The 24,753-nt window shown below is 40.6% G+C and overlaps 1 protein-coding gene across 1 annotated transcript in view; it reads left to right on the top strand.

Annotated features, from left to right (window-relative positions):
- Positions 1 to 632: 632 nt before the first annotated feature.
- PHF3 (PHD finger protein 3) overlaps positions 633 to 24,753 on the top strand; it is a 48,994-nt gene continuing 24,873 nt past the window's right edge. Inside the window, exons 1-4 of the mRNA XM_053461073.1 lie at positions 633 to 728; positions 16,460 to 16,728; positions 17,970 to 18,119; positions 21,705 to 23,274. Coding sequence (XP_053317048.1) covers positions 16,485 to 16,728; positions 17,970 to 18,119; positions 21,705 to 23,274 — 1,964 coding nt within the window. The 5' untranslated portion in view covers positions 633 to 728; positions 16,460 to 16,484. The remainder of the gene's footprint in view (positions 729 to 16,459; positions 16,729 to 17,969; positions 18,120 to 21,704; positions 23,275 to 24,753) is intronic.

Here is a 24,753-nt window from a genome sequence, read left to right as displayed (position 1 = left end):
TGTGTGTCTGGGTATGTTAGTGCGTGTCTCTCTGGGTTTGTGTGTGTGTGTGGTGATGTTAGTGTCTTTCTGGGTTTGTGTATGTTTGTGTTTGGTTATGTGTCTGTTTATGTTAGCATATGTGACTGGGTACGTTAGTGTGTTTCTCTGAGTTTGTGTGTATGTCCAGTTATGTTAGTGTGCGTGTGTCTGGGTATATGTGTGTGTCGTGTTATGTTAGTGAGTGGCTGCCTGGGTACGTGTGTGTTTTGGTTATGTACGCGTGTGTTTATGTTTGTCTGGGTGTATTAGTGTTTGTGTCTGGTTATGTTAGATCTTTTGTGTGTGAGTATGTTGGTGTGTGTCTGGGTGAGTGTGTTAGTATGAGTGTCTGAGTACATTAGTGTGTGCGTTAGAGTGAGCACCCCCTTCCAAGGCCAAGCTCTGTATCTGCCCCTGAGTGCTATTCTGTTGTAACCACAAGTCATAGCGCACAACACTGATAGGAACTTGCATATCTCTATTTAAAACCGAACTAAAACGTTACCCTTCCTCACGGGCTTAGAGGGCACCCGCGATCCTCATGCACGTTAAGCAGTACTCCTTCCCCTTCTATCAGTAACAGTTTGAGTCACGTGAGGGCACGCGCACGTGGGAAAGGTGCGCGCGCCGTGGCTCGCGGTAACCAGGGCGCGAGGAAAGAGGCCGTAGACATGAAAAGCTCGTCACCGGTGACCGCCCCCACCTCGGTGAGTGACCCTCGGGAAAATTGGATTCGGGATTGGGGTTCAGGGGGCTCCAACGCGTTTGTCGTGTGCAAACATGGGCCTCGTGGGGGTCTCACATCGTGATGACAGGAGGCCTTCTTTCGTGTGCGCAATTAATGGGCGTGTGTCTGTTTATAGAGTCGTGTTTTCTGCTTGTGTGCGTAACATAGCTGCAGCGTGCATGCACAGTCGTGTATAACAGCATACTGTCCTGTAATAAATGCTTCGGTGTTGATGGTTTTACTGCTCGTATGTTGAGTAGCCGCATGTTGTGAAGACAGCAGTACGACGTCTAGCCTCCGCCGTCCATGTCGTTTATACTCTGCTGTCCGTGAAAACATGCGTGTTACTGGCTTGACCGAGGCCTGTGTTGTGTAAATACGGTGATTTTCCTGATCTGCTGTGTGCTTTTAGAATGGCTTCAGGTGTTTCTGGTTGCCATCGTGGTCTATGTAATGGCTTTTGCTTTATAAAGATCATATGACCAGTTGCTGTGTGAGGAATGGTGCAGAAGCTCAATTCCCTACATTGCAGACATGTTAATTCCCATAATACATGTCCTCGCTCTGAGCTGGTATTGAGAGATTAAATAGTTGTTTAGCAGCTGTTGCTACAGTATTTCTTGCTGCAAAGTAACCAATTTGGTTTTGGAATACAATGAACGTTTCTACTTTATGGCAACTCTTTCTCCTTTAAATCTTTTTTGGTAGAATAGAAATAACTTTTTAACAAGCTTTTAAGATCCTTGCCTGCTGATGTAGTTTTGGATTTTAGGATATGCCACATGTTCTGTGGTTTTAACTTGCTTATTAGTTACGTGATGTGTGTTCAAAAGAAAAGCTAATTTTATACATAAAAAAAAAATCAAAAAAAAAATCAAACGGTTCATAAATACAGTTTAGATGTTAATGTTGTAGATTACTATTGTAGCTGGAAACTGATAATTTTTAATGGAATATCTTCGTAGGTTTACAGCAACCGTAACTGTTGTGTTTGCTGATCCAAGTTAATTTTAAAAGGCTAATTGATCATTGGAACCCTTCTGTGATGATGTAACACGGCTACAAATTTCCAAACAGGTAGTGTAAGTGTGATAAAGTAGGGGGAGTTGAGGTATTCATTAGAAAAGGTCCTCAGCGAGAAGTGCTGAGCTGGCCCTGCATAATGCATGTGTGAAGAGACTGGAGAAAGCTCGTTGGTTTAACTATACATTGTACAGGATCAGACAATTCATTTCCCACAGCAGTGCTTTATTGAGAAGGGGTCTTTCTATATGGGGATGTCAAGTAGCTGAAACCAATAAAGTCTCCATTTAGGGAATTGACCCCACTGTAGTGTTGTCAGACTAGGTGGACAACAGGTGATGTCAGTAGCGGATTCTTTTTCTAACGCTTGAGTTTCTAAAAAATTGTTAATCTGAAATGTTCTGCCTACCATAATGTTATTTGTAACAGTTTTTATTGTATACATATCCCATATACCACAACACAAAGCTGTTATTACTGTACTAAATCTGGGCATTCAACAGGCTTACTGTGTAAGCCAATGATTTTTTTGGTCTATACTGACAAAATAAAGTTTGAATCTGCTGTGTGTAGGTAGAAGTATTTAGTTTGTGCAACTCTACCCTGTACTATCTTGAAGAGCTCTGCTGAAAGTATCTGCTATGTGCAAATAAGGAAGACTGGTGTCACTGGGTTAAAAACAAAAAAGTGACTGTGTACTGTGTTTTTATTTGCATGTTTTTGTTTCCCATGATTCTTACATTAAACTAATTTTTTAGGCAGGAGTGTTTTTGTACATGCTTTGTTTGGCATAAGTGTACTCTTTGTTTACCATTAGAACATGTCAGGGGCGAAAGGTCAAAGTTTAAAAAAAAAAAAAGTAATGGGCCTCAATACAAATGTTACGTAAATTACAAATGATGGAGAGCATTCTGGTATTCACTGCGCATGGCCGCTTATTTTTCTGCATTTTGGAATCCCTCTTGTGTACGTTTTTTAAAATGTTTTCAATTTATTAAATGACACCTTCACCATTACTCAAGATTGTAAACTTGCAAGCAGGGTGCTCGCTACCTAATGTATCGGTTTGTCTGTCAATTCTCGTCTTGCCCTTCAATATATGTATTGTATTAAGCGCTGCGTAAATTGTTGGCACTATATAAATAAAAGATAACAATAATAATAATACTCAGCCTCGTGCTGTTTGTTACCTATCCAGCTTAATGCACTTATGTGGTGAGAATTTTCATTAGAAGCTCAACAATGCAAGTCTGCTTTTGAGTCAGTGGGGATCAGCACAAAGCAAAATGACATTGGTGTTCTCTTTGGCAAACCAGTGACATCTGTCCCAGCTGTAGGTGCAAAATGCAGGCTAGCAAACAATATTTTTTGTTCCCTGAGTCAAGTGTGTAGTAATAAAACTTTATACTGTGTTGCAATGCTAACACAGATTTATAAAGAAAGTTAATTAGTCTTTGCAAAATGGGCTCTAATAAGCATTTAATAAACACAAGTTTTCAACATCATAGATTCTCTTTAATATTATCTAGCACAAACTAGAGATGTAAAATTTCCAGAAATTTTGAAGCCAAGGAAAAAAACATTTTAATTAAAAAATTTGAAAAAATGTAGAGTGGAGTGGTTTTTACAAATTTACAATTATTTTGTTATACTGGGAACATGATATGCAGTATATATGAAAGTATCATGCTTGACATAAAAGTACAGCTTATTCAGTAAAGTAAGTAAATTTGCTTTTTAAAACTTTATTTTTTGTTGCAAATGGAACAAGATGTTATGAACATTTCAACTACACATGAGAACAGATACCCCGCTTCCCTTAAATGCTACAAAATAATTGAAGAAACTATTGAAAAAACAAAAGATCTCTTCTAATCCTCCTATATGATTAGCACCTTAGCACCAATTGCAAATGAAAAGTTAAGTAACTGGCATTATTTGTGCCAGTCAGATGTTGACACATTGCATCTTTCATTAAGGTCTTCATGTAATATAGTTTGAATGTCATGTCATAAACATATTTATTATTATAAAAGAAGATATTCCACATTTCATTACGCTTAATTTTTTTTCGGGAAAAAACAAAAAAATGGGTTTTTCCCAATTTTTCAATTTTTCTTCTCCTTTCGTATTATTGCAGTGTACTGGGCCTTGCACCACAGGGGTTTCTGCAAATAAGGCAGAGCTGAGTCACAGAACGGATGTATGTTAGACCATTGGTTGACACATTTTTATATCATAAGAAATGTCTGATTATGAAGATAGTGGATATCTTACAAATTAAATGTATTTTTTCAAACCCATTTCTCAACCCATCATCCTACCTTACACATCCTCAATCTACTGCTATACATATACACACACTACTCCCTGTAACCACTGCTGCTGCTGCATCTCTACTACTGGGGCTAGCAGGCCATCAGCAGCAGGCACTTGCTTAGAGGGTAAATACACAAAACAAAGCAACAATTCAACACACGCCCAGTGCATGCTTTTAGAAAAAATCTAAGGTGTAAATTTTGAGGATTCTGTTGCATTAGTAAACCACTGTCAGTTTGGTGAGTCCTATCTAACTTTACATTGCTGTAAAAAGAAGCTGAATCAGTAGAACTGCAGTGCATTTTAACCCAAATAGAAGCCCAGTATAACAAGTAAATAAAGTGTAGTTTTAACCCCTTAAGGACCGGGCTTATTTTTTCTTTTTGTACCCTGTGGGACAGAAGCTGTTTTAACACTTTTGCAGTGGTTGTGTTCAGCTGTAATTTTTTTCCTCACCCATTAAGTGTACCCACACAAGTTATATATTGTTTTTTTTTTTCAGGACAAGATCGGCTTTCTTCAGATACATAACGTCTTATTTACTATAAAAAAATTATTACATTTTATGACTTTTATTTGAAAAATCTTTTACTTACCAACAAAAGGAAGTAAAACAACTAGCTACATAGATTCTACTATTTGTCCTGAGTTTAGCAATACCCAATGTTTTTAATTTTTTTTTTAATTTTTTTTTTTTTTTTTTGGAAGTTGTATGGTTTACAAACCTTTTTTCCCCAAATCTGGTCATTCTGCCTCCATCTCCTCTTTGGAACGTCTTTGAAGCCGGTTAACTCAATTTACCTCATCAAACCATATATTTTTCCTGCGTATAGTGGCAGTACGTATGGGTTGTTCTTTCCCCTCAGGACAGGCTTCTGAAAGACCAATCAAAAAGTAAACTCCTCCCCTCTTACCCATAAAGGCTGGTAAACTCCTCAGTTCTTTCTTGTCCCTCGTAGGGTGAACAGCTTCGTGGATTCTTCTGATGGTGCGGCACACTGGTTGTTGCCGGGGGGGGGTGAGTGTTTGGCTGCGGTTTAAACTAAGGCTGCAACTAACGACTGTTTTAATAATCGATTAGTTGGCCGATTATTTTTTCGATTAATCGGATAAAAAAATGCAATTTTTTTTCAATTTAAAATAATGTAATAAAAAACGTACAATTTACACTTTCATCTCTTTATTGCAATGGCCTCTCTCTATTCGCCTTCTTATTTTACTAACAATAATAAAAGCTACAAGAACCCAAACACAGTGTTTCTCAAACTAGGTTTTAATACAAAGTTATTAGTAAATATTAATTCATATGTTAACTATTTTTCATATTTAATAAAAAAAACTATGAGAAAAAAAGCCTTGTTTAAATTTTTTTTGTTTACCAAACTGCCCCCGGTTATGCACATCTGACCCCCAGCTTGCCACTCTGCCCCCATATATGCCTTATACCTCTTATATGCTAGATTCCACTGTGCCCCCTGATATGCCACTGTGCCCCCTGATATGCCTTATACTCCTTATATGCCAGTGATATGCAACTGAGCCCCCTGATATACCTTTTACCCCCAGATATGTTTTATGCCCCCCCTGATATGCCTAATATCGAAATGCCTTATACCCCCTATATTCCCTGAAATTCATAATACCCTCCATACACCACTATAACTCACCCATACACCACTCTGGCTCCTCCCCTCCCATACACCACTCTGGCTCCTCCCCCTCCCCATACTCCACTCTGGCTCCTCCCCCTCCCCATACACCACTCTGGCTCCTCCCCCTCCCATACATCACTTTGCCTCCTCCCCCTCCCATACATCACTTTGCCTCCTCCCCCTCCCATACATCACTTTGCCTCCTCCTCCTCCCATACATCACTTTGCCTCCTCCCCCTCCCATACTCCACTCTGCCTCCTGGCAGCAACGGAGGTTCACAAAACACCAGGGAGCCGTGTAGAGAGGCAGAGTGGCGTGTGGGAGGGGGAGGAGCCAGAGTGGTGTATGGGAGGGTGGCTCCCATACACCCCTCTGACTCCTCCCCCTCCCATACATCGCTCTGCCTTTCTACCCGGCTCTGTTGCTGACAGGCACTTTCACTGCAGCTTCATAGAAGCCTCAGCGTAAGTGAAGGGCAGTAACGGAGGCTGTCTGTGCGCATCGTGCAGACCCCCACCGGCTGACAGAGAGGATGATTCTCTGTCAGCCGGTGGGGGTCGTTGACAACGATTTTCATTATCGATTATTATCGATTTTAAAGATTAGTTGTTTCAGCCCTAGTTTAAACTTCCCGGGTGGAAGTTCCGTGCTGCGCGCCTTGTAACTGGTTTACAGAGGCAGCGTTCACTCTATCCTTTTTGGTTACGGAGCATGTGCAGCTGTGTGGAACGAACGCCTGGGTGGCTATTCGTTCCACTGTGATCCTGTAGCGCGATCTTAAAATGCGCGGGACGGATCGTTTTTATGACGCCAATTCTGATGATTTGGCAGCCTATTTTAAGCTGTGCAAACCACAAGAGTGTGCGTCAGGTCAGGTTCCCATGTCACCAAGTCGGTTGTCTTGCATTGGATTTAATAAGTATTTGTTTGCGGTTTAAACTTCCCGGGTGGAAGTTCCGTGCTGCGTGCCTTGTAACTGGCTTACAGAGGCAGCGTTCACTATATCCTTTTTTTGGGGGAATGGAGGAGGAGCATGCGCAATTGTGTGGAACGCACGCCCAGGTGGCTATTCATTCCACTGTGATCCTGTAGCGCGATCTGAGCATGCGCAGGGCAGATCGTTTTTATGGCACCAATTCTGATGATTTGGCAGCCTATTTTAAGCTGTGCAAACCTGACTGACCACCAGAGTCTACACTGGATTTCATTTGGGTTTAACCCTTCATCTCCCAAAAAAGACAAACCTGCTCCTTCTGCTAAGATAGCTGCTTCTAAAGCTAGACATCTAGCCTGTGCAGAGTGTAATATGCCGCTCCCGGACGGCTGCAGAAAAAAGACTTGCCAACGGTGTGCTTCGGACATCTTGGCAAAAGAAAAGCAAAAAGACAGGCAGTCATTCTTATGCTGTTCCAAGATAATTTATCCCAGATCTTTCAGCATTTAAAGATGCGGCTAAATCTCCTGCACCCGAGTCACCTGCAAAAAGGCATAAAAGGCTTTGTCTGACCGTTTTTTCGGGGGAATGCTCTCGCTCATCTTCCGAGACTAATTTTTATGATTCAGGGGACGGATTCGTTTTTTCGCCTCAAGAAATCACAAGTTTATTAAACAGGGAGTGGAATAACTCCAGCAATCGAGCTTTTATTTCCAAGCGTTTTAAACAATTATGCAAGTTTCAAGAAAGGTAGAGTTGCAAGTTGCACAGTATCTAAGTAAACCACGCTTCCTATAGGGAGATAGCGGGACTCAGAGACGCTATGGATGAGAGAGCCGAAACAGCCATTAGGAGAATGTTTCAGGCAGCTGTGTTTCAGAGTAAAGCAGCTTCAGCGGGAGCAGCTGTTATCAAAGCAACCTGGGCTTCCCGCCCGATCCATGGGGCTGTCATCAGTGGACAGACTGGCAGTATGGTTTAGATCTTGGAAGGCGGTTACAGCTTCTAAAGCAGCCTTATGTGACCTGCTGATTGAAGAAGGAAGACTTTTTTGGTTCACCATTGGAAGGCAAGAGAGCAGGGGTCGCCTGCAACACTTTTAGAAAGCATGGTTTCAGTCTACAGAAAACACATGGATAACAGAGTGGTCTAGACAAATAGTTTTTGTAGGCTACAAGATCAGGTTTTTAACTGTTCCTTGCGACCACTTCTCTGATCTTACAAAAGAAAGAACAAAGTTTTGTCGGCAGTAGTGTTGAAATTGTTAATGAAAGAGGTCATTGAACAAGTGCCCTCAGAACATCAATGGAGAGGAGTGTGTATTCTCGAATTTTTCTTGTACCCAAACTAGATGGCACATTCCGTCCGGGTCTTGACATAAAGGCCATCCGTCACTGGTTGTATTGCTTATCAACATTTCAGAATGGAAGCCATTATATCCGTTTCCCACATCGTCCGAGAAGGAGATTTCATGGTCACTATAGACCTAAAAGATGCGTATCTACATGTCCCTATGGCAGTAAGTTCCAGGAAGTTCCTGAGATTTGCTATAAGAACAATGCATTTTCATCTCAAAGCTCTTTTTTTTCGCTTTGGCTACCGCTCCACGAGTCTTCACAAAGCTTCTCTGTCCAATGGCGGCGCAGTTGAGACCATTTAACCGTCATCCCGTATGTCGACGACTGGCTTCTCAAGGCATCCTCTCCAAGTCAACTAAATCACCAACTGAAGACTTCGATAGCCTTTTCAGAACAGCACGGATAGGAAAATCTTATCTTACTCCATCCAGGAGAATCTATTTCTTATGTCACATTGTGGACTCTGTATCCCTCTTTTTGCACCTTACTTCTAGAAGATCAGACAGGCAGTAAACCATCTGCAACGATATCCAGTTTGTATCATCAGGAAAGCAATGAGTTTCCTGGGTCTATTAACCTCTACCATCTCAGCAGTAAGATGGGCCCGGTCAAGAATGAGGCCACTTCAGTGGCAGATCCTTTCCAGCTGGTCCAGGTCTCAAGAGGAATTAGATTCTAAGATCCAGGTGTCAAGAGTGGTTCTCCAACAGCTCAATTGATGGCTTTGTTTTCAACCAGCAGACTGGTCCATTGTCACAACAGACGCGTCAGAGACAGGTTGGGGTGCTCACCTTTGGTTCCACAGAGCCCAAAGAAGATGGTCTCCAGAAGAGACAAGCCAGTCATCCAACTAAAGGGAACTGGATGCAGTTTTTCTAGCCCTAAAGGCGTTCAAATCTTGGATTATGTTCCACCAAGTAAGCTTCAGTCAGACAATGCGACTGTAGTAGCTTACCCCAACAGACAAGGAGGCACAAGGGTTTGGAAGCTTCAATGTCTTTGTTCGGAGATATTTTTTTTTTTTTTTTTTTGTTATGGGCCAAAAATCAGCTGACAGATCTGTCGGCATGTCATATCAGGCAGACGATCCGAGCAGGGGAATATGTTCTCAGACAGAGTGGTCTCTGAGCCCAGTTATTTTTCGACAGGTTGGTCGTCAAGTTTGGGCTTAGGGAAGTAGATCTCATGGCTACAAGACAAAACAGAAACCCCTCTTTTTGCGTTTCTCTACAGAATGGACTATCCTCATTTTCTAGACGGACTAACAGTGATATGGCAATTCAAGCTAGCCTGTGTGTTTCCGCGGTAGCTCTGATCCCGCGTATCCAAAAGATCAAGAAGGACAAAGCCAGGGTGCTTGCAATCCTTCCCGTTTGGCCAAACTGGGGATGGTTCTCGGACCTGCTCCAGATGACTTTGTTCTTGGAAACTCCCAGAATCTCCAGATCTACTGTGAAACCACAATGTCCATATACACTCCATCCAGATGTTTCGCTTAAAGTCTTGTTACCCACCTTTTTCCTAGTCCTTCTTCTCCAGAAGAGATCATGTGGCATTCTTTGGATGTTGAAAGAGCTCTTCATGTCTATTTACAACATACTGCAACAGTTCGTGCACCAGACCACCTGTTTCTTAGGTTTCATGAGAAAACCGCAGGTTAGGAGGTGTCCAAATCTACTCTGGCTAGATGGCTTGCTGATATTATTCGTTTAGCCGATGTATCCTGTAAAGTGGATGTATCATCTCATATAAAGGCGCACTCTACTAGAGCTATGTCTGTTTCCTGGGCAGCTAAGGCCTTAGCTTCCCCAGAAATTTTCAAAGCGGCAACCTGGTCTTCATGGAATACTTATGTTAGCCATTATAGGCTAGACCTTTCTGCAGCTTCGGAAGCCTTGGGCCGTCATGTTCTTCTAGCCTCTATCCCACCCATCTAGGGATCTTTCTATATCCCATACGTACTGCCACTATACGCAGGAAAAAACAATAATTTCTTACCGTACATTTTCTTTTTCCTAGTATAGTGGCAGTACGTAGTTCCCTCCCTTATATGTTGGAGTGAGTAGTATTTCTTGCTATTACTGCGGACTCTACCAGTTTGCCGGCCTTTATGGGTAAGAGGGGAGGAGTTTACTTTTTGATTGGTCTTTCAGAAGCTTGTCCTGAGGGGAAAGAACAACTCATACGTACTGCCACTATACTAGGAAAAAGAAAATTTACGGTAAGAAATTATTGTTTTTTGAAAACTAGACACCTCAGGGTATTTCAAATGCTGGTATTTTAACCCTTTCAATGAACTAATTATACAACCACACTTTGTCAAACTTTGTAGTAGTAATTTTTTTTTTTATTTGTATATTTTCTCACAAATTGTAATTTAGTTATAAATATACAGGTCCTGGTATATGTCACTGTCAAACACTAGGGCTGAAACAACTAATTGATAAAATCGATAATGAAAATCGTTCATTATCGATTAGTCAAATCGATTTTTATCGATTACAAAAAAGTTTTTTTCAGAGCAAATGCTCCTGAAAAACTCCTCTCCTTATATAATCCGACCTCAAACAGAGATCGGATTATAACACTAGAATCCAGATCCCCCGCAACGCTGCAGGGGACCTGGATTCCCCTCACTGTCAGCCGGTGGGTGTGACAACTTCCGCCTCTCCGCTCCACTTCCGCTCCTACGATGCAGTGGCAGCATCACATGATGTAGAAGCCCCAGCGGAAGTGAAGGTGAGTAATGGAGGCTGTCTGTGCACATCGTGCAGACCCCCACTGGCTGACAGAGAATCGAGGTCTCCTGCAGAGGATCATCCTCTCTGTCAGCCGGTGGGTGTCTGTGTGATGCGCACAGACAGCCTCCATTACTGCCCTTCACTTACGCTGAGGCTTCTATGAAGCTGCAGTGAAAGTGCCTGTCAGCAACGGAGGTTCACAAGACACCAGGGAGTCGAAGAGAGGCAGAGCGGTGTGGGGGAGGGGGGAGGAGGCAGAGTTGTGTATGGGAGCCACCCTCCCATACACCACTCTGCCTCTCTACCCGGCTCCCTGGTGTTTTGTGAACCTCCGTTGCTGACAGGAGGCAGAGTGGTGTATGGGAGGGGGGAGGAGGCAGAGTGGTGTATGGGAGGGGGGAGGAGGCAGAGTGGTGTATGGGAGGGGGAGGAGCCGGAGTGATGTATGGGAGGGGGGAGGAGTCAGAGTGGTCTATGGGAGGGGGAGGAGCCAGAGTGGTGTATGGGAGGAGAGAGGCAGAGTGGTGTATGGGAGGGGGGGAAGGCAGATCGGTGTATGGGTGAGTTATAGTGGTGTATGGGGGTGTAATGAATTTCAGGGAGGCAGAATGGCATATCTGGGGGAGTTAGAGTGGTGTATGGGGGGTATAATGAATTTCAGAGTGGCATATCTGGGGAGGCAGAGTGGTGAATCAGGGAGTATAATGAATTTCAGGGTGGGGCAGGGCATTTATGGGAGGCGGAGTGGCATATCAGGGTACACAGTGGCATATAGGGAGGTATAAGGCATAAATGTGGGCGAGTGGCATATTGGAAGTTATAAGGCATATCGGGGCACAGTGGCATATAGGGGGTATAAAGCATATCGGGGGGGCATAAGACATATCTGGGGGTAAAAGGTACATCAGGGGGCTCAGTTGCATATAAGTAGTATAAGGCATATCGGGGGCACAGTGGAATCTCTGGCATATAGGAGGTATAAGGCATATCTGGGGGCAGAGTGGCAAGCTGGGGGTCAGATGTGCATAACTGGGGGCAGTTTGGTAAATAAAAGAAAATATAAAAAAGGCTTTTTTCTCATAGTTTTTATTAAATATGAAAAATAGTTAACATATGAATTAATATTTACTAATAACTGTATTAAAACCTAGTTTGAGAAACACTGTGTTTGGGTTCTTGTAGCTTTTATCATGTCAGTAAAATAAGAAGGTGAATAGAGAGAGGCCATTGCGATAAAGAGATAAGTGTAAATTGTACGTTTTTTTATTACATTATTTTAAAAAAAAAATTGCAATTTTTTTTTATCCGATTAATCGATTAATTGAAAAAATTATCGGCCAACTAATCGATTATTAAAAAAATCGTTAGTTGCAGCCCTAAACAACACCCCAATATGTGTTCAACAACATCTCCTGAGTATGTGTTCAACAATCACTCCCCACATGCATAGGTTTGTCAGATTGTTTGGCTGGTAAAAGGCTACTTTTGGGACATGCGTAATTCAGGTTTTGCAACACAGACTTTTAGCATTTGGTCATTCTGCCTCTATCTCCTCTTTGGAACATCTTTGAAGCTGGCTAATTCAATTTACCCCATCAACCCACATATTTTTGAAAACTAGACACCCCAAAGTATTTCAAATGCTGGTATTTTAACCTTTTCATGCATGATATTCTACCACCAGCCTTTGCCAAAGTTTGTGGTGTTTTTTTTGTTTTTTTTCCCTCACACAAATTATTCTTCAGGAACGAATTCATAGCTCCTGGTATACTACACTATCAAGCACCCCACCAATATGTGTTCAACAACATCTGCCGAGGTCAGCGATATCCCACATGCATGGGTTTGTCGGGTTGTTTGGGATTTAAAATGCCACATCTTGGGAAGCGCACTTTTTTCTTTGAGCCTGGCCACTCCAATTTACCCCATCAAACCATTATTTTTTTTATTAACTTAGACACCCCTTGGGTATTTGAAATGCTTTCACTTTAAAGCTAATTCTATGTTGAGATTTTTGAGACAATAAAGCGCTAATTTTAGCACTTGCTCAAAATAATAAACTTTATTTTTTATTTTATTAATTTATTTTTTTTCTTTTTTCATTTTGCTGGTATTGAATGGTTCCTCTGGTGACTTCGCTGCATAATTATTTTTACATGTTAGCACATTTTTTTTTTTTGTCTGTTAATATTTTACTAATCACATAGTGATTAGAAAGCTGGGCTCCATTGACTTGCATGGTTGAATGCACTACCTGTATTCAACCTGCAAGTGGACCCAGATTCTCAGGAGGGTCTGGAGAGACTCTCCTGAAGATTCTTTTCAACTTAGTTTTTTTTAATGGACGCAGCCATCTCTCCGGAGCGATCACGATGCGTCCTGGGGGGTAGGTGTTTGGTGTCGCTGAATGCTTTGTGATTGAGGCATTTCAGCGAAACCGTTGACGTTTAGGAGGTGATCGTTGATCGCCTCCTAAACTCTTTTAAAACGGGCGTCTGCTGTCATACATTGTATGGCGGATGTTGACGCCCCGGGAAGGGGCCAGATATGGCCCCTGATGCCGATCTCGGCGTTACTGAAGGCATCTTTAATTTAATGATGGTTCAGGACCGTCAAAGGTCGTTAAGTGACCGTTTTACCGTGACGGCTGAACAGTCAAAGGTCGCTAAGGGGTTAAATGATTTCATGTACATAAGGAAAAAAATCTAACTCCATGTGAAAAAGCATTTGTTTTTTTAGTTATTAAATCAACTAACCAAGTTTAATTAGTCTTTTGAGCTTCTCTGGTATCTCCTGCCTTACCACGTGCAACCTCAATGCTGTACCTTCACATCTTCATCGGCTTTTTCTCTCTTTCCTCTGGTATGTTCTCATCCTCATTTAAACATGCTATCATCTCAGAAACCCTTGCTTGATCCCACATCCCCATCAATTTATCATCCAGTTTCTCTTCTCCCAGGGCATCGAAACTGCTGGAGTGATTAACCTTATAATCCAACAAAATTTTTCTCCGCCAACTCCCTGCTTGACCCTCTACAATATAGTTTCCATCTACAGCATTCCACCGAGAACACACTAAAGTTTCTAACAATCTCCTCACTACTAAAACAAACGATAGAGGTGTGGAAATGTAAAAAAAAATCTACTTGTCCAAGGGACTAAAATGGTAGCCCAATCTACTTGTCCCTCATGACAATCTATTTGTCCTGATAAAAAAACAATAATTTTAATCAACGCATATGCCTGGTGCCACTAAATCATTTGGCGTGTGATGTGATGCCTTGTTTTGCATACATTATCCCCTATGCACCAGGCATGTGTATTAACAGCTAAATAATGTTAACAGCAGTCTTCATACAGAGCCCATCATCCTGGGGACTTAACCTAATGAGTTTCTCCTCACATCCACTAAAATGCACACATCTGCTCCCCGGGCTACTTCCTCAGCCAGAAACAAACAGGGCTGCGTGAGGGCGTCGTGACGGATAGGAAATTACATCATACCCACCCCAGGACGTGCTGTGACAGCTCCGAAGAGCGGTTACAAAAAAATAAAGAAATTATCCAGACCCTCCTGAGAACTCTGGCTCCCCTCCAATGAAACCCAGCTTTCTAATCAAAATGTGATTAGTAAAATAAATAAATAAAGAAAAAAATCTAAAAAAATAACCTTCCAGTTACAAAAAATATGAAAAAAATAAATAAAATATGTTAGGGGTGCACCGGAATGAAAATTCTGGACCGAAACCGAAAATTCAGCATTCACTTGGCAGAAACCGGAAAATTTTGCCGTTAATGCACTTTTCGGACGATATATATATCAGTTATTCTTATGAGCAAGTCCTAAAGCGCTATGTTTTCAAACAATTCTCGTATGGAAAGAGTTAAAATACTGGCATATATATTAAATGCCCATGGGGTGTCTACGTTTAAAAAATGTATGATTATAATGGGGTAAATTGAATTGGCCAGGTTCAACAATGTCCCAGTTAACACAGGGGGAAGTGTGACCACATGTCAAATTTCCAATTTGCAAAATGCACACACCCAAATATGATCTTTTAGCCCCCAAACAAACCCACGAACCGAACCGATGCATGTGGGGTATCACTGTACTCAGGAGATGTTGCTGACGAGGTATTGGGGTGTTTGACAGTGACATATACCAGGAGCTATACATTTTATACCGAAAGTATAATGTGTGTTGTAAAAATACACACAAAATGACTACCACAAAGTTTGACAAAGACTGGTGGAAGAATTGGTGCATGGAAAGAGTTAAAATACTAGCATTTGAAATACCCTTGAGTGTCTAGTCTTCAAAAATGTGTGGTTTGATGGGGTAAATTGTGTTGGCCGACTTTGGGGGGGAAAATGGTTTTGAAATAGCAAAATGCTACATTATTATTATTATTATTAGTATTATTATTATTATTTCTTTTATATAGCACCATCAAATTCCGTAGCGCTGTACAATGGACACAACAAGTAGTATGTAACATAACAGAGACAACAGGTGAGGAGGTCCCTGCTCAAACAAGCTGTAATTATTGCCCCATAACATTAAAAAAAAAGCAAAAAAAAAAAAAAAAGATTAAAACATTGGGTATTTCTAGACTCAGAACAAAGAGTAGAACTGAATTAGTAGATTTTTTATTAGGTTTTGTAGATGAGTAAAAGATTTTTCAAGTGCTTCACCCTATTCTATTTTATATAGGAAATTAGATATGATCAAAAAATGGTATCTGAAGAAAGCCCTTTTTGTTCTGAAAAAAAATATATAACTTTGTGTTGGTACACTAAATGAGAGAGAAGAAAACGAATGCTAAATGCAAGCACTGCAAAAATGTTAAAACATCCTTGGTCATGAAGGATACAAAAAATAAAAAACAGCCAGATAACTAGGATGATTAAAAATGGAAGCCAAGTGGTAGCTTCCATAGCCTTTGAACAAGTGACTGTAAATGTCAAATCAATGACGACTGCACTCCTGTCAATCCAAACTTATCAGAGTCTGGTTTACTTAGTCCAAGTCCTGTCCAACTCTTGAACCCTTTAAAATGTTGTCTATGATCTTCTCAGTTTTAGTTTTCGCATGCTAATTTATTAAAATCGAGATTTGCCCTGAGTTTAGAAATCTTTTTATTTTTTTTAATTTTTTTTTTATTTTTGCAAGTTATAGTGCAATAAGTACAAGTAGCATATTGCTATTTCAAAACATTTTTTCCAGATCTGGTAATTCTGCTGCCATGTCCTATTTGGGACAACTTTACACCCCCATCAAACTATATCTTTGGAAACTAGACGCCCAATATGTGTTTAGCAACATCTGCTCAGTACAGTGATACCACCCATACATAGGCTAAAAGGCCACATTTGGGAGGTGCACATTTTTTTTCAATGGAGGGGGTTTGACATCTGGTCGATATCGAGACATTACAGAAACACTGTTTGAGAGAAGAAAGTTGTCTTTGCTTTCTAAACCTGTTTAAACACATGAGGTGCCAATGAAACCTTAATGGATCTTAATTGTACTAAAGTTAGCTAGCTGTAAATATTTGTAATATTTAGAACTATTTTATTTTAAGCAGTATATAAAAAATAGCTATTTTTGTTTATACATTTTAAATTCTGTTTTATATAACGTATTTAATGTGATCTTACATTTTTCTTTTTATTCTAGGACTGAAAGATATACAGAAGTCTTCATGGATATAGTTGACACATTCAACCATTTAATCCCCACTGAACACTTAGATGATGCCCTTTTTCTAGGATCCAACCTAGAAAGTGAATGTTGTGAAGAATTTGTCGCAAGTCAGGATGTCATAGAGGATTCACTGAAGAACATGCTCAGTGACAAGGATCCTATGCTAGGATCAGCAAGCACCCAATTCTGTTTACCAGTTTTGGATAGCACAGATCCTAATTTCCAAATATCCTCCTCCACAGGTATATCCTTTGAATAAGTGAACCTATTAATGGTATAATGAGGGTCTTTTCATCAGCATAGTATTACTTTCGTGCATAAGACCAGATAATACTTAACGGGTGTTGCATTTTTTAGGCATTATGTATCTGTATATTGAAATATCAATTAGTAAAAAAAAAAAGACAAACAATCCTCTAACCATAACAAAAACAGAAGCCTATTACAGGTTCCTTTACAAGTCTACTTTTAAAGGGATATTAAACTATAAGTTATCCCGTACTCTGACCGCCTGTGTTTCAAAAGGTCTTCTACCGCTGAAACACTGCTTGATTTGCAGATGCTGTAAAACAAGCATAGTTTGCTTCACAGATCTCTTGAGAAATGGGGCCAATGAAGACTTCCTTGTTTTTATTAGTTTTGGTGTACGTGTAGTTTGTAGAGCACTTCTTTAAGAAGATTAAGAAATACATTTACATGTTCGGTGTCAGGATTAGATCAAATCAATAAGTAACTCACTAATGCTATGAAAACTACAACATTCATATTGCACAACAGTATACACTATTGTAGGTCATGGGCTAGCCAACTGCCACCATATTGAGAGTGTAGCAGCTTCAGTTCAGTGTTGATAAATATAAAAAAATGCACTCAGGATATAAAGATCCAAAGGCAAAATTATAATATTGATGGTATCGGCAACAACAAAAGAGAATGACTTGGCAGTTATCAGACTTGTGTATTTGGGTTCATTTAAATTGCAATTTTAATGAAATCTGCAGATTTTGTCAATTCTTACGAATATCTGAAATCTCTGCCCCCCCCCCATGAAATGTTTCACACGCTCTTTCATTGTGCCTTCGCAGCTCTGCTTATGTGCCTCACAGGTTTTTTTTTTCCGCATCTCCACGAAGATGACCTCCAAGCAAACCTCCACCTGATTGCAGGATCGGGGTAGAGGATGTCACTGGAAGCTCCACCGCTTTGTCGAAGGCAGCACTGTGTGAGCTTCGGCCAAAATGGTGGAACTTCTTGTGACATGCTTTTCCCCTGCAACTGTATATATTTGTGTGTGTTTCCCTTATTTTTGAGATGCCTTAATTCAAACAAAAAAATCTGTTATTAAAGCCCATGGGATAATTTGAAAACAAAGTTACTGTGATTTTTTTTTTTTTTTTTTTTAATTTAAATTCCATTAAGTGATTTTGTTATGGTTTAAATATTTGGTATACATTTTGTATCTAAATTTTTATTTCCTAATGAGGTGTTGGTCTTGATGATATAATGGATGTGACAGATGTAAAAGAAGCTGACCCTAATGATGAAGATGACCTTATTTTAACAAACAAGGATACTAGTGGTCTGGATGAACCTTCAGTGATGTTAAGAAACTCTTCACGCTTGATACAGCAGGGTAAGCTTAAGCAACCAATGCTTAATGTTGTGAAACAATACTAGAATATATTTTTTTCTTGTTTGTTGCTAACCATCACTACAATAAACATGAGATATTTTCATGATTTTTTTTGTAGGCATACTTTACCGCTTATTTACATTAGAATGGAATTGATCGACTGTAACTCACAGTATATTAAGGCTGCAACAACTAATCGATAATGAAAATCGTTGCCAATGAATTTCATTATCGATTAGTTGAATCGAGCAACCGCTCTGAAAAATACCCCTCGTTTTATAATCCGTTTCAGTGTGACTCACAGCAGCAGTTCCTACTTACCAGTCCCTCCATGCAGTCACTGCCGATTGGCCCGCCCATTTCCTCCTTCCAGTCACTGCCGATTGGCTTGTCCATTTCCTTCTTCCAGTCCTTCCCTGCATTCACTGCCGATTGGCTGCAAGGAGGGACAGGGAGAAAGAAAGGTGTGGGGTCAATCGGCAGTGACTGCAGGGAGGGACATGGAGAAAGGGGCAGAGCCAAACTGGTGATTTGCCCCACCCATTTCCTATAGCATCCACATGGCTCAAGACCTCATCTAACTGAGTATAAAATTAATATTTGGGCTGCTGAAAGTTAGGGGCAGTTCTAGTTAATGGGGTGTTTAGGGTTAATTTAGGGGCAGTTCTAGTTAATGGGGTGTTTAGGGTTAATTTAGGGGCAGTTGTGGTTAACAGGATCCTCCTGTCTCAGAGTAAATCTGATCAGCCATAGCATTATGACAACAAAAGGGGGACCTATATTGTGTAGGTCCCCTTTTTGCTGCCAAAACAGCCCTAACCCGTCGAGGCATGGACTCCACTAGACCTCTGAAGGTGTGTTGTGGTATTTGGCACCAAGATGTTTTAAGCAGCAGATCCTTTAAGTCCTGTAAGTTGGGGGGTGGGGCCTCAATGGATTTGTTTGTCCAGCATATCCCACAGATGCTCGATTGGATTGAGATCTAGAGAATTTGGCGCCCAAGCCAAACAGTGTTCCTCAAACCTTGTTGAACTATTTTTGCTTTGTGGCAGGATGCATTATCCTGCTGAAAGAGGCCAAAAGCCATCAGGGAATACCATGTCAATGAAAGGGTGTACATGGCCTGCAAAAATGCTTACTTGGTATGTGTCAAAGTAACATCCTCATAAATGGCAGGACCCAAGGTTTACCAGCAGGACAAAAACATCACACTGCCTTGCCGGGTTGCCTTCATCCCATAGTTCATCCTGGTGCCATGTGTTCTCCAGATAAGCGACACACTCACACCTGGCCATCCATGTGATGTTAAAGAAAACAGGATCCATCAGACCAGGCCAGCTTCTTCCATTGCTCGTTCCAGTTCTTATGCTCGCATACCTTTTCCAGGCACTTTCGACAGTGGGTCAGCATGAGCACCCTGACTGGTATGCCGCTATGCAACCTCATACTGTGATGAGTACTCAATCTGTTGGATTTGACCACACAGGCCAGTCTTCACCCCCACTTGCATCACTAAGCCTTGGCTGCCCGTGACCCTGTCGCTGGTTCACCGCTTTTTCTTCCTTTGACCACTTTTGATAGGTACTGACCACTTCAGACCAGGAAACACCCAACAAGAGCTGACCCAGTCATCTAAATTTGGCCCTTGTCAAAGTCGCTCAGATCCTTATGCATGCCCATTTTTCCTGGTTCTAACGCATCAACTTTGAGGATGAAATGTACACTTGTTGCCTAATACAGCCTAACCACTGATAACAAGATAACAAGATTATCAGTGTTATTCGCTTCACCTGTCAGTGGTCATAATGTCATGATCTATATTAACATATGAGGAGAATCATCTAGGAGAACGGACTCTTTGTCCAGCAGTCTTTCAAGAGATTGCTTTTTTTGATGGATGGCTTCAGTGGCAAACAAGAATACCGTAGTCTTTCGCCTTTTCTTTGGAAGGAACTCTCCTGGCTCTGGATGTTCTCTCTCTCAAGGTTGGTCCTGTCCAGAGTGATCAGAGTTGAAAACGGGCCAGGGTGATGTCAATCTCAATACCCCAGAATGGCCATGTCGAGTTTGGTATGCAGATCTGGTCCAAATGTTCACCCTTCCGATTTCCAGGCCATCCAGAACTACTTTCGCAGGGCCCTGTTTACCGTCCATCTCCAGCACTACTTCAGCTGATCACCTGGTGATTGAAAGGGCTCTTCTGCTTAGACATAAACTTTCCTTCAGAGTTGTAGACATATTGAAGAGCAGGAAGAGGTATGCCACCTTGGAAGATTTTTTTATATATTTATGTTTTTTTTGAATGGTGTTTTATCTGTTCCCTAAGCCCTGTGTTCTCGTCCTCTGTTCCTAAAGATCTTGGCGGATCGTGTGGTGCTGCATTTATCCCCAGAATTTCTTCTTTTCATACCTCCTAAAGAGATCATTTTACAATCCTTTTGTTCAACACCTAAGAATGCAATTGAAATGCAGCTGCATTCTTTCAATGATAGGAGATCCCTGCTGAGTTATCTGGAATGGACTGCTCAGTTTTGCAGATCTATCAACTTTGTTTAATTCACAAAAAGCTTGAAGGGATTGAAGGTTGGATAGTGCAGACTCCAGGAAACACATGCTGCTGACGATTCTTTACCTCCCAAGGGACTTAAACCCCATTCTACGTGGTCTGTAGCAACTTTATGGGCTAGTGGATGTTCCAGACCAGATATGCAGAGAAGCAGTTTGGTCCTCTCAATACCTTTTGTCAAGCAATTATATACTTGATATCTCTTTTTCTAAAGAGTCGCTATTTAGCAGATGAGGGTTGCAGTCTCTTATACATTGATAATTCTCCCACCTTTTTTTTTTTTTTTTTTTTTTTTTTTTTTTTTTTTTTGAATCCCAGGGATCACAAGGGGAACAGTAAATTCTTACCTGGGAGTTTCTTTTCCTTGTTGCCCCCCCCCCCCCCCACAAGGCACTATTTTTTGCATACTTCTTTGGCTTTATTATCAGCGGTGGCGTGGCAATTGGAAGGGGCAAACATTATTTTTTTCTGCCCTACCTTGAGGAGGAGCTACATCTCCTATGTCAGTGCTGATGGGGGATACACAAAGAAATTCCCAGGTTAGAATTTAGCATTTCTTGATAGACCATGACCCTGTAGGCAAAATACTTTTTCAGTAGTAAAGTACAAAGCTTCCAGGACCAGATTGGGGATAAGTAAACTGGCTTGGCACTTTAAGCCTAGCGGACGCAAAATGGCATACATCTTTATACTCCTGCATGGCTATGCTTATCCATTTGCCAGCCATGCACAACAGTACTGTGCACGTTTTCATGATTCCTCCGGGTTGTAAAGATAACTACATAGAGATTGTCAGCATTTTTAAAAGCTAGTTAAATGGACATAAAAGTTGGGATGATTTCACTTTTCAACATAAGTAAAATGTATGTATTTTTCATTTTTAATGTAGTATAATGTAAGTCTCACATCCTTTTTTATTGTAGTATTTTCTTGGTATGTGAAATTATTTAAGCGCTTTAATATCTTATATATTCAGTCTTCCATTACACTATAAAATTATAATTTTTTTCCCCCCACAGAATCTTCAAGAAGTCTTAGACCAGAAAAGCATTCCAGTCCTGTGCAAGTGTCTAGTCCCACAAAGTCTAGGCCCTCTAGGAAGGTTATACCAGTTGAACAAGCAAGGGTTGATCAGGATGCCCTGCACCCAGAAAATGTAGAAAAAAGAGGCAAGAAAACAAGTAATTTGGAGAAAACAAACACATCACCTTTGCATTCCAGGAGATCAACAAGAATAGCAAATAAAGAACTAAAGGAAAAAAGTATCACAGAAGAAGAGAATACTCAAAATCTGGGAACAGACAAAGGTTCTGGTGAAATTTCATCCAACACACTTTGTGTCTTGCAGGGAAAGGTTGACCGGTCTGAAACTTCGCAAGGGGATCCACATATTTCACCAAGTCAGATTAGTGGTAACATTCTAGATGTGACTAGGAATGATATTAATTTACAACCACAAAATTCCTCTTCAGATGTACAACAGAAAAATGCAATAGAAGGCAAAATTGATCAGGAGATTTATCATTGTGAAAAAAAAGCTGATGTAATTTATGATAAAGTTCACAAAGAGCTTGCTCTCCTGTCTGGGGTTGTTGAGTGTAATCTTGGTGTTAATAAAGTTGTGCGCTCAGAAATTAAAAGTGAGTGCTCAGGAGAAAATGCAGATGGTGATACGGTTCAATGTAAGATTAACAGGGGAAATAACTTGGAGAGTTCTGAGCTTGAAAGTAGTTCAGGTGTAAATCCTGATGTTGAAGAAAGTACTGTTCAAACACTCCAAGAATCAATGGAAAGTGAGAAAACGAGTGAGAAGCTAGAATTAGAAATAATGCAGGGTGATGAGGTTTGCAGCAGACCAAATCGCAGTAGGAGAGGTTCAAAAAAACAAATATTCAATTCAGCTAAATCCCATCTAAAGCCAACAACAGCTAACACTCACAAAGACCCAGTTGGTACAGTACAGGGCAGCTCAAATTCCAAAACCAAACAAACTAGGAAAAAATCTTTTATTAATTCCATGGAGTCAATCCCCTTGAATGTGGAATCAAGTCTGCAGGAAACACAAAAAATTGTCACAGTAAAGAAAAAAACACTAGATAATATAAGGGATGATAATGTTCCTTTAGCGAATAAAGCTTTAAAAAGGAAAAGACATATAGTAGCTAAAGAAATTCATTCACATTCTAGTACACAAGTGAACAAACTGGAGGATATTTCAAATGATTATCAAGGAAGTTTAAAGGAGACTCATGCACATTCGCGTGCAAGGAGTTCCTCTTATACCAGTGAAAAATCAGCCGTGAAAGTTCCACCCCCAGTATCATCAAAGGTGAACGTTCAAGGAAAAGAAACCGGGGAACATAAAGAAACATTTGATCAAATGGATGAAAAAATTAAATTAAAAAAGTCAATTCCACCACGTCAAAGAAGAAGCAGCAAAAGTGTTTCTGTTGATGAACCTCCATTGTTTATTCCTGATAACATTCCTAATGTGAAAAAAGAAGGAGCAGAAGTTACCTCCCCCACTGATAAACATGCATGGAACCCTGTTAGGCACTGCAGCTCCTGTAGAAAACTTCACGGTAATAGGTAAGTAACTGTTTTCCTTCAATATTTTTTGTGTCTATGGATTTGTTGTTAACTCTTTCATTTGCAATTGGTGCTAAGACAAAAATCTGATTCGTATGATTGTGATAGCTCTGTTAGTTCAATTCATGTAGGAGGATTAGAGGAGATCTTTTGTTTTTTTTGAGTTGATGGTTTCTTCATTTATTTTGTTGCATTTGAGGGAAAAGGAGGGGTTACCTGTTCTCATGTATAATGAAATGTTCTTAACATATACAGACCTTGTTGTTCCATTTGCAACAAAAAATATTTTTAATCCCTTAACCCCTTCAATCCCCTATGGACGTACCCGTACATCCGAAAAACCCTTTCAAGAATTCCTTATGGATGTACCGGTACATCCAGCCCTTCTTGCAGCGCCAGGGACACATCCCTGCCGCTGCTCGGGAGATCAGGCAGTCGTTTGACAGCCTGGACTCCCCCCTGACATCCCCGGCTTTCTGCTGTCTGATCTGATGTAACAGCTTCCGACATGAAAGCCGGAAAGCTGTTACATTTTAAACTGCCCGATCGCGTGATCGGGCAGTTTAAAATGCTCGATTGGGCATTCCCTTCCGGGGTGCGTCACTGCTGACGTAACCCGGAAGTTCATCGGAGGACAGGATATCCCCTGCAGGGGATATCCTGTCCTCCGATGAGGCACAGACTCTGCGATCTCTATGCACGTCTGTGAGGACCTGCATACAGATCACAGTGTGATCGGTGCAGGGGGATTGCGGGGAGGGGAGTGAGAAACCATGTTTCTCAACCCCCTCCCATCCTGAAACAGAGAAGGAGAAAAAAAATGGTTATTCATTTAAAAAATAATAATAAAAAAAATAAATAATAAAGTGAGCTAAGTGATTGTGACATCACTGGCATTAGTCCCTAAGAGAACCTCTAACCATTTTTTAAAAAATATATATATATATAAAAAATACAAAAAAATTAAATAAATTAAAAAACCTTAGATCCAATTGCCCTAGCATAACATCTACCCAGTATAACCCTCCTGCCCCCGTTCACAACCCCCAAGCATAAAAATTCTACAAAAAATTTACACCTTATAGTATGTTCCCTGGTGCTGGGAAAGTATGGAAAATCTATATAAATTATGTATTTCTGAAATCAGGACACCTGAATTGATAAACTTGGAGGGGATTTTCCATCACTTTACCTAATTTTGTGAGGATTCAGAGGGAAAATTTAAAAAAATATATAGGTTTTTTTTCTAATTTTCGCTAGCTTTAACTAAATTTCTCATTCTAAATTTTCAGCTACTCATCAAACTATGGTATCAAAAGAAAGCTCGCTCTATCTCTCCTTGAAAAAACAATATATAGTTTACATGGGTACACTATTCACAGGAAAAGAGAATAATCATTGAACTGACAGTGCAAAAATGACAAAATTGCTCTGGGACTTGAGGTACCAAAAACCCCTGGGATTGAAGGGGTTAAGAAC

The sequence above is a fragment of the Spea bombifrons genome, chromosome 3, assembly GCF_027358695.1.
Source record: "Spea bombifrons isolate aSpeBom1 chromosome 3, aSpeBom1.2.pri, whole genome shotgun sequence".
In the NCBI taxonomy this organism is placed as follows: Eukaryota; Metazoa; Chordata; class Amphibia; order Anura; family Pelobatidae; genus Spea; species Spea bombifrons.
Note: the sequence above shows the minus strand (reverse complement) of the source record. Positions and strands in the feature narration are given on the sequence as shown.